The sequence below is a fragment of the Frankliniella occidentalis genome, unplaced genomic scaffold, assembly GCF_000697945.3.
Source record: "Frankliniella occidentalis isolate FOCC.00 unplaced genomic scaffold, Focc_3.1 Scaffold21, whole genome shotgun sequence".
NCBI classification, from domain to species: domain Eukaryota; kingdom Metazoa; phylum Arthropoda; class Insecta; order Thysanoptera; family Thripidae; genus Frankliniella; species Frankliniella occidentalis.
Genome location: NW_026267151.1, coordinates 1,025,629 through 1,035,280, shown reverse-complemented (window position 1 = coordinate 1,035,280; position 9,652 = coordinate 1,025,629). Strand labels below are relative to the sequence as shown.

At 40.0% G+C, this 9,652-nt stretch overlaps 2 protein-coding genes across 3 annotated transcripts in view; both read left to right on the top strand.

Moving 5' to 3' along the window:
* LOC113204544 (mucin-2-like) overlaps window positions 1–1,928 on the top strand; it is a 63,844-nt gene extending 61,916 nt beyond the window's left edge. Inside the window, exons 7-9 of the mRNA XM_052264771.1 lie at window positions 119–253; window positions 397–508; window positions 601–1,928. Of these exons, the coding sequence (XP_052120731.1) occupies window positions 119–253; window positions 397–508; window positions 601–929 (576 nt within the window). The 3' untranslated portion in view covers window positions 930–1,928. The remainder of the gene's footprint in view (window positions 1–118; window positions 254–396; window positions 509–600) is intronic.
* A 654-nt stretch (window positions 1,929–2,582) lies between these two features.
* Window positions 2,583–9,646, top strand: LOC113204528 (PAS domain-containing serine/threonine-protein kinase). 2 transcript variants are annotated; one of them, XM_026419732.2, is made up of 21 exons: window positions 2,583–2,660; window positions 3,271–3,331; window positions 3,491–3,579; window positions 3,666–3,820; window positions 3,937–4,175; window positions 4,249–4,422; window positions 4,513–4,629; window positions 4,715–4,864; window positions 4,969–5,223; window positions 5,309–5,448; window positions 5,556–5,732; window positions 5,843–6,065; window positions 6,138–6,396; window positions 6,509–6,666; window positions 6,756–6,932; window positions 7,008–7,130; window positions 7,210–7,350; window positions 7,440–7,639; window positions 7,737–8,008; window positions 8,079–8,288; window positions 8,398–9,646. In XM_026419732.2, exons 1-21 carry the CDS (start codon window positions 2,641–2,643, stop codon window positions 8,922–8,924), a joined length of 3,867 nt encoding a protein of 1,288 aa, XP_026275517.1. In that variant the 5' UTR covers window positions 2,583–2,640; the 3' UTR covers window positions 8,925–9,646. The 2 variants fall into 2 exon arrangements, with proteins under 2 accessions (XP_026275517.1, XP_052120732.1); XM_052264772.1 differs by lacking the exon at window positions 2,583–2,660 and adding an exon at window positions 2,816–2,958.
* Window positions 9,647–9,652: the final 6 nt, after the last annotated feature.

Below are 9,652 nucleotides of genomic sequence, written 5' to 3'. Positions count from 1 at the left end.
CACACCCCGTACAACTAAAACTGTTTACTTCTTTATTTACATTAGGATAATAATTTAGTTTTCTTTATCATGGGTTCGTTTCGCAGTTTACACGAAGTGTTAACGTTTTTTGCATCAGGTCATTCATCGGGACTTGGCGGCGCGGAACGTCCTGGTGGATCACAACAAGCTCTGCAAGATCGCCGACTTCGGCATGTCTAGGAGCGTGAGAGACTCCGGCTGCGGCCAAGTCTACGAGCAGCGGGAGACCAAGGTGAGCGAAAGCACCGACTACCAAGCCTTGCATGTGAACGAGTTATTGCATTGCATGTCAGTCTTTCAGGAACGTCTCCAAACCGGAAACGCTGGTCACTGCAAAGGAAGTTGTTAGTCACATATTTTTTTTTCTTCTTTCAGGGAGCCTTACCGATTCGGTGGATGGCCCCCGAGTCTCTCATCTACAGCGTCTTTACCCACAAGAGCGACGTGTGGAGCTTCGGCATCCTCATGTGGGAGATCGTGACTCTTGGTACGTATTTTAAATCCCAACATTTTTAGGATCTTGCAAATTGTGCTCTTTTGCCCGGCGCGTCTGTTCTGACCTGCCTTCGCACCCGCCAGGTTCAACGCCGTACCCGACCATGGGCGCGCGCGAGGTGCTGCGGCGTGTTCGCGACGGCTACCGCCTGGAGCGGCCAGCGCACTGCCGCCCGGAGCTCTTCCGGATCGTGCTGCGCTGCTGGCACGCCGACTCAGCGAAGAGGCCCGACTTTGCCGAACTTCGCCGTGCCCTGGCCGACTTGCTGGAGGACGGCGTGCGGGCGGGCTCGTACGTCGACCTGGAGGGCTTCGCCATGGACTCCAACAAGACCGGCGGCAGTGGGGGTGGCGCGGCTGGTGGAGGGGGGGTGGGGGTGGCTCTAGCCCCCCTGTGCTACTCAACCCGCTAGGGAACGCGCTCAGGGACGAGGCCAACGTATGACGAGACGAGAGGCTTGAGTCATCCATGGGGTAGAGTATATCTACCATATTCAATAAGGTCAAAGGCACAAAAATTATGTTATATTTAGGGGATTGACGTGATTTTGTTATAACTCAAACAGTTTTTCTAATTGATTTGTAGTGAAAATTAAATATTGAAACCATGACAATGATGTCATTATTTAAGATTATTCTAATCGTGACTTTGGCCGTATTGGACTGTATGTATTTTAATGGATGAGTGTACAGGTGTGAAGAATGAATGGAACAACCCAAGACCAAAGAAAACTTCTTAAATTTGTGTAGGATGTGCGCTTTGTTCACCATCACCATCAAAGTAATATGCAGACTAAAAGTCGGCTTGTAATTTGTATGTATATATGTGTAGTAAATACAACATGATTTGTGTCATTATGTAATATAAACATGTCTCCTAAGTATGTGCTATTGTTGATGTTCATAAATTGTGTACACTTATATATTTTGATATTGAACATGGTTGTTACTTTTGTACAGAGATTTGATTTGTGAATAATTTGTTTTGTAAATATGAATGTTATGTTACAAATAATTTTGCATGCCAAAAGTGAGGTGAATTTATTGAGACTGAACTGATTTGACTCGACTATTTATAGCACTGTTGCGTCATGGATTCATAAAAAAATTATTTTACTCAGCCATGAATCTAATCAACCATTTCATAAACCTTTCTGTTTATGTGCTACTGAGAAACTGTTGGCTTTCTGTAATTTCTATTTGTATAGTGATGCACTGATATTTGAAGAGATGAATTCCAATTGGTTAAAAAATGTCAGTTTTGATTGTTAAATAATATTGAAAATGTTATAGAAAGTGATTCCAAATGCAGTTTAAAGTTGCGTGGCGATAATTCTGAAGAAAATGTGTCTGATGCAGTAAGGGTGTTTGTATTATTTTGATACAAATAAATTTCTAAACACTCATGTTGATATGTTTCATCTATTACATCACTTATAGAACCCTACAGGGCGATGTTACACAGAAGACGTTGTCATCAAGACGTCGTCAGGGGCGTGTCATCGAGGACGTTACTATACCAATAACATTTCAGGGATCTTACGACTTGTCCTGGTGCTCCCACAATAATCGCCGCCGACGCTAGCGATAGCGCCTGCAGTACGCAGGGTAGGCCAACCCGCCTTGCAGCTGTGTGGAGACGGTGGCCCGCCCCGAGCACCCTAGGCGTTTCCGGGCAACCGAATCTTTCGGTCGAGGTGTGCACAACTCAGAAATGATGTAGACTATGGATACTTGAACTATTGCTGTGTAGTAAAAAACGAGGGCTGATAGGCCGCGACACCCTTGGGGGGAATTCCAATAGGTAACAACTTCGAGCGAAATGAAATGAAATTTAGTTATTGGTGACACCGAGTTTTCTGTTCGTCTTAGAATAGTTTATCTCACGGGATGAGGACGGTGCACACGACACACGCGTCCGCGCAGGCATACGCGTTGCGGCGCTGACGCTGGTCTACATCAAATATGCGCGCCCATTTGGTTTCTCAGAGTTACATATCCGGTCCGTCTCTGCAGTTTCTGCAAACTCGATCACACCGCCTTGTGAGAGCTGTGAGAGCAAACAACCCTTTTACCTCACATATGAAAAGGCGGTGACATTCAAATTCTTGTCTCAAGCGGGAAATGTCGGACCTAACGAAGAGGTATGTCGTGCAATACTTCTCTCTGACATTATCTTCCATTTACTGCCGCGTCTTGTGTTTCACAATTCACAGTGTGCGCGGCGTGTCTACATTTTCAGCACGGTTCAGTTTGCCGGGGCCGTGCATAGCCCGTCACTCAACAGGTGCATTGTAGGGGGCTCTCATCCAGCCCCCTCCCAGTCCAGCAGCCAGTATTGATTATTTTGGCTTAAATTCTCTCCCTAACCTTCATCATGCGTAGTGTCTTTATTTTCTGCTCTGGAAACACGAGTTTCAAACGGGCCTTTTAGTTCTCATGGTTAGATATGCGTGCAATTTATTATTTTCTCTAGATGTCATTGTGACAAGGGGTCTCAGGTTTGCTGTTTGTAACGTGAAACCACTTTGGGTACTTAGTCCATAACATGTTGTAGCCAATGATGTTTCCTTATGTAATTACTTTTCTGCGGTTGTGTCTCTCTTTGCTTTCTCTTAAACCTTCTTGTTTGAGTTACTAGAAGCGTTGTTATTTTAATGTAGCGTATTTGTCTTAACCTGTGAATTCTGCAAACTTGACTTGTTATGGAAAATCATTTCTTGCTCTTTATTCCTCTGCGTTGTGCATTTACAGAGCTGTGCTCTCGGATTCACGATTCAACCAACGGACGGCTGCTTTAAATCTCATCAATGGCGTAAGTATTCTTGTATTAAATTAGTTTTTCTGTACCATGCAGTGCTAAGCTTAATTGCTCATAAATTCTGCTTTTCGAGATGGAAACAAACAAACAAAAAAAAAACATTTTGTATTTTGCTGAACTGTATAGTTGGATTTAAGTTTCCTTAATTTATAGATATCTCCTATCAAGAGCTCTGTGCGGCGTCAGCTGGTGAATGATGACAGCTGGTCTCCTGTCAGTAGTCCTGCTAGGAGTCCTGCAAGGTAAGTTATTGGTGTCTACTTTGATTTGTATTTGCTTCGGATTGATTATGTAATGGATTTCTCTTGTGATTTCTACTTTTTTGCAGAAGAAGAAACCTGAGAAAAGCTGAGATTTCTGGAATTTCAAAATGCAGAGACTTATCATTCGAACACAATCAGAGCTTCCCATTGATGAAACCCCATCACCGTGAAGACTTCCTTGGTTTCATTTCCCCTTGTATGACAATGGAAAAAATAAGAGGTAAACAGGTTTATAATCCTTTGTGTATCAGATTGATGCACTCATAACAATGCTTCCCAGAAGTTGCTAAGTAAAATTGCCGCACAAAAAACTAATGTATGACTAACAATGTCTAGGTGACTCTCTCAACTCCTGCCGGTTTTCGGCAGGACGGCGGCGCTGTTCATTTTCTTCAATGAAACCCCTGCCTGATGCTCTTAGTGGAACTGTTGATCATTTACTTCCAAGCGAAGCGTCAACAGCCAGTGCCACACTTTGTGCATCAGTCAGTAACTCACAACCTCCAGCCTTTCATAAAACTGTGATGCTAAATCCCAACAAAGCTGTCTTTACATTTGATTTTAAAACCATGAAGGTAGTAGTATTTTATTTATGTGTGTTCTCTTTTCTGTGACATCAATTTAACAACCCTTCATCCTTGTTTTTAGATTCTTGTTGTAAACCAAATGGCATGCCGTTTGTTGGGCTTCTCTCCAGACGAGCTCTGTGGTCTTACTTTGGTACAGTTACTTAACAGGCAACATGCTCACACTCCTTATGCTCTCTCTGAGGAACATTTAGATACCACTCATGGTACAACTCTTGGTGTTAGTGGAAAAGTTGTAAGTCTCAGTGTTGGTCCTATTTCTAGCCGAATCAATTCACTAGATTGCTCATTCTTGCTCATAATGCCAATTTTTATTCAACTTCAGGTTGAAATGGTTAGCAAAGATGGTGGCATTATTCCTGTTTCATTGTGGCTTCGACGACTCCAAATGGATGACAGATGTCTTGCTGTTGCAGAGCCAGTGGAACGCCGCGTTGCAAAAGTGAGAATCTATGTTTTCTAGATAATAACTAATATAGACAGATGAAGATCTAAATTTATCTCTCTCATACTTCTTCTGTTTTTAGCTGGAAGTTGATTCCTTTGGACGTATTTTGTGGATGGACCAAGACGCCACACAACTCTTCCAGTACACAATTGAAGAAGTTGAGGGAGAGGACATAAAACTCTTGATCCCTGCTTTTCTCATGCCCACACATCCTGACTGCTTGCCCAAGGTAATGCCTTGTAAGCTATTCTGTGATGTGGATATCAATTACAACAGCTCTATATTTTATTGTTTTACAATTATTCCTTTATTCATCTTCGATCTTATTTTCAGGAAGTGCGGAAGCAAAAAGCTACGGGCCGCACCAAGTATGGCACATCTTTCCCACTATGTCTTCGTCTAAGTGAAGAACTTGATGAAGGCAGTGGAGACTCCTCTGTAGCTGCAGTAACTTATTCTATTATTCTGTGGGTCTTCTCAAACATGAGTGGCTTACTTGTTTTGACACCTGATGGAAATGTTGAGCAATGCAACCATCATTTTACTCACATCATGTTTGGCTTCACTCAAGCTCAATTATCTGGCAAAGTAATTAGAGAAAACTACCACTTCAGTATAACTGATCTGTTGTCCCTCATCTTCAGTTCTTACATACATAATCTTTCTGTTCTAGCATATAACTACTGTCATACCTAATTTTACTCACGATCCTGTGTGCAATGGAGACGATTCTGTTCTTCCTCCCTTTCAACTTGGAGAGGAATTAGCAGAGAATGCTCTGAACACTGATTCAACTACACCTCAAGCTTGGCGGTAAAGTAGTTCCAATTCCTTCAAATTTCAAAATACTTGCCTCTATTTTATCTGCAACTGAGTATTTTTAAGTTAAAAAAAATCTGATATCCAAATATAATACCCAGGTCAAACAATGATACTGACAGTCAATCAACAAACCGAATGGATACCGAGAGTCATTCTACAAATATATTATCCCTTGATAATTCAAATCACACTGACTGCCGAAGGCTCATTGAGTCTGTCTCTCAACTGAGTGACTTGACAAATAAAATAACTCTTCGTGATGATGAAACAACAAGGTAAGAGTTCCTACATTTGGGTAAATAAATATCACTAGGTCTATTATATCTATCTGGCTGCTGGTATTTAAAATTTGTCTCGATCTACATTGCCTTTTGTCTGTTTGCAGTGCTGGTCTCACACTGCAAAATGATATCTCCTCTGCAAAGAACTACAAAATGTTTTCTTGTGCGTCTGATACTTTATCAAACGGTCAGAAAGAAAACAGTCCTCCCGATGAAGGATCAGACCCTCTAGTAACAGCTGATAACACCACCTGCGAGGAGTTTAGTCAAAGTGAAGACGATACACTGAATGGAAACAAAAATAAGAATAACAAACTTCTGAAACTTGTGAGCGCTCTGTCCAGTAATTTTTTGGCTCATATGTTGTTCTTCAATCATCCTAATTTTATTTTTTTTCAGCACTCTAAAAACAGTCACAGCCCCACTGTTAGTGTTGAACTCAGCTCATGTGTTGGAGTCACATCTTCTAGCATGTGCACCTGTACCAGTCATCCAAGCAGATACTCCCATGAAATGGATGATAACACACTAAGTGCTTCAAGCGTTAGCCATGTGAAACCACCAGCACCATCTCCAGTAACACTGCCTGATACTCAAGGAAGCTTTCCTGAAGGTCATTTCATAGGATTTGGAAAGCACAGGGATGGCTCTAATATTGGTAAAGAAAAATCATACTGCTTAAGACTTCAGCCTTTTTTTCTATACCATGCATTACATTCAGTTCTATGATTAGGAACAATTTTTTTAAAGATTAATTGTGTGTGTTTTAGAAATTGTTTACCAAGTGAGGCTGGTGCAACTAAGATGTGGCCGCCAACTATATTGTGTTTGGATTTCTCGTGACTGTGAAGAAGAAGATCCTGTGTATGGAAATTTAACATTTACTTCGAGCTTGGAGAGCAGTGCAATTGAGCCATCTCTTGGACAGGTTGTTTCCCGAATGCCATATCTCTGAAAATGTTTGTACCAGGCATAGAAAAGTGGGGGAAAAAAAACACTTTTCTTTTTTGTTCGTAGGAAATTCAAGCTAGAGCTCATAGTGCAAGCCGTCCAAGCTCTTTATCAATTATGACTCAGTGTGAGGATGAACTTTTAATGGGAGAATATGGTGAACGGTACTCTACATTGCAGCAAATTGGAAAGGGAGCCTATGGATTTGTTAAAATGGCATATCGAAATGAAGATAATATTCTGGTTTGTGTTGCATTCCATCAAAGCCTTTTTCTTCACTTCTTCCTTCGAAAGCACACTAACCACGCCGATTTACAGGTGATCACAAAATTCATCCACAAGAAGAAGGTACATGAACAGTCATGGGTGGAAGATCCAATACTTGGCAAGAGAGTACCACTTGAAGTCAGTCTACTGACCACTATCAAACATCCAAATATTGTATGTATCTTGGCTCGCATTATTCGTTATGCCTCACTTTACCTTTGCACCTCTTGAACTTGTTTAACATTGTTTGCAGGTGAGAGTACTAGATGTTTTTGAAAATGAAACCTTTTATCAAATGGTTATGGAAAAACATGGTGCTGGAATGGATCTATTTGAATTTGTTGATAGAAGGCCCAAGCTGGATGAACCTTTGATTAGTTTCATCTTCCGTCAAGTCAGTATCAACTCTTATTAAAATAAACCCTGTTTTGAAACATAAGTCATACTTCACTTGTTTTAATCTAAAACTATTTCTTTTAACAGATTGTGGCTGCTGTTCAGTACCTGCACTCACTGAAAATATTACATCGAGATATTAAGGATGAAAATGTCATCATAGATCAAAAGTTCCATGCAAAACTCATTGATTTTGGTTCTGCAACTTTTATGAGTGCGGACAGACTTTTCTCAACATTTTATGGAACAGTAGAGTATTGTAGTCCTGAAGTCTTAGCAGGAAACAAGTAAGATTTTAACTTTTCTTTGAGGCTTTCTGCGGAACTCTGAACATTAATTGTAATAATGTAATTTGCTTTGTACACTTTTCTTGTTTTTGTAAAGGTATGAAGGACCAGAACTAGAAGTATGGTCACTAGGTGTTACACTTTATGTTCTGACCTTTGGAGAGAATCCTTTCTTTGACGTGGAGGAAACTCTTAAAGCTGAACTACGACCACCTGGCACTGCTAGTCCACAGCTGCTTGGTCTTTTGCATGCTATGTTGGAGAGAGATCCATCAATGCGTTTGAATATGAATCAGTTGTGTGCTCACCCTTGGATTAATCAACTTGTTGATCCTAACCAGTATCATTTTCAAGAAGTGGTTAATTGCAGTAAGTCTCATTTACCTTGATTTTTAACACAAAAATGAGAACAATTCTCACAGATTTATTTATTTTGTAGTGCCACATGAGTACGATCCACCTACCTTTTATGCTGATTATCAACAAAGTCGACCTATTTCGAGGTCACGAGACTATCTTATGCCACCTGCACATTCTGGATGTGGAGATGATGACGATGATCGTACAGATTTAGCAACATCTAATTCATTGACCAGCCTTACACCTGTGGATGAAACTGCCGGACAGTCATTTCCTCCTTGTTCTTCTGGTAAGTGAAGTTTTTGAACATTCCAATATGTAAATATTGATTAGTATAATTCATTTGCCTTTAATAGGTTTTAAGCATATGAAACATTATGAAAAATTTTCGTTTTCAGGTTTTGTTGAGTTGAAGAAACACCAACTCCTTAATGATGATCTCAATGAGGCACCAACATCTTCAACTCCCCTTAAGCCTAAAACCTCAGCTTCCCCTATTTTCTCAGTCCTTCAGACAACAGAAAATAATTGCTCTGACCCCTCAGAAGTTCACACAAAATCCAGCTCATCAATATCTCTTGTTCGTTCATCTTCATCTTCATCTTTAGAGAGGTCAGCCTCGTCAATGACTGTATCAATGAACCACAAAGAAAATGATTCTCTTGCCCAACACCTCTTAGATGGAAATTCTCTGGAGGGCAATTTTAGTTGTGCTGGTCTCCTCACTGATGAGGAGGATTATTTAAATGATGATTTTGAGGATGAGAGAGAGTCAGAATGTGGAGAAATTCGTATTGGAAATGCTGGCGATGAAAGAGATACTGATGCAAATGACAGTGATGCCTCTGATGATGACAATGATGTCAACTGTGCTACATGTTGTCGTAAAGAAAGTCACACACTGGAAGAAGAAAATAAATTATAAGAAATGAGAGAAGACCAATTGAGGGAGAGCTTCCCTTATGTGATACCCTTAGCTAAGCTAATGCTTATATTTTGTAAGTTCTGATTTTATTAGATGTGCATGCTCTCAGAATCTTATTCTGTTATTAATTATATCACAAGCTTCAACTTGGAAACTTTGTTTTGAAATTGTGCCATCACTTGGTTACATAGTTGTTTTATTCTCCTATAAAAATTTTAGATAGTGTTTTAATGGCATTCCAAATTAATTTTACCATATGTTTTTGAAAGTCGTTTGTACCATGACAAGAATAGTTTCACTGGGAGCAGCTTCACCTTTTTGTCATATTATTTTTGAAGGTTCTGTTCTAGTTTACATTACCCTACATACTGTCTTGTTTTCGTTTTCACTCTTTTAACTAAATTTCAATCAGTGTAGTCATATTTTGTAATACATTTTTTTAAAACTAACTTGAGAATAATTGTCTCTTGTCGGTATAAATTAAGTTTGGTTATCTTATGGTATGTTTCTACTCACTGACTGTTACCATAGGAAACTTAAGTGCTTTCAGAAGTTTTACATTGCATTTTTATTATGCATTAATCATGATTTAAATATCTTTTTTAGTCTTTAACTGCTAAATATGTACCATATGTGCCTCTTTTCAGTTTTTAAGCAATCTGAAGCAATTAGGAGCTTCTGGCATTGCTTTGGAAATAACTAAATATTTCATTCTGTGAGACATTTAA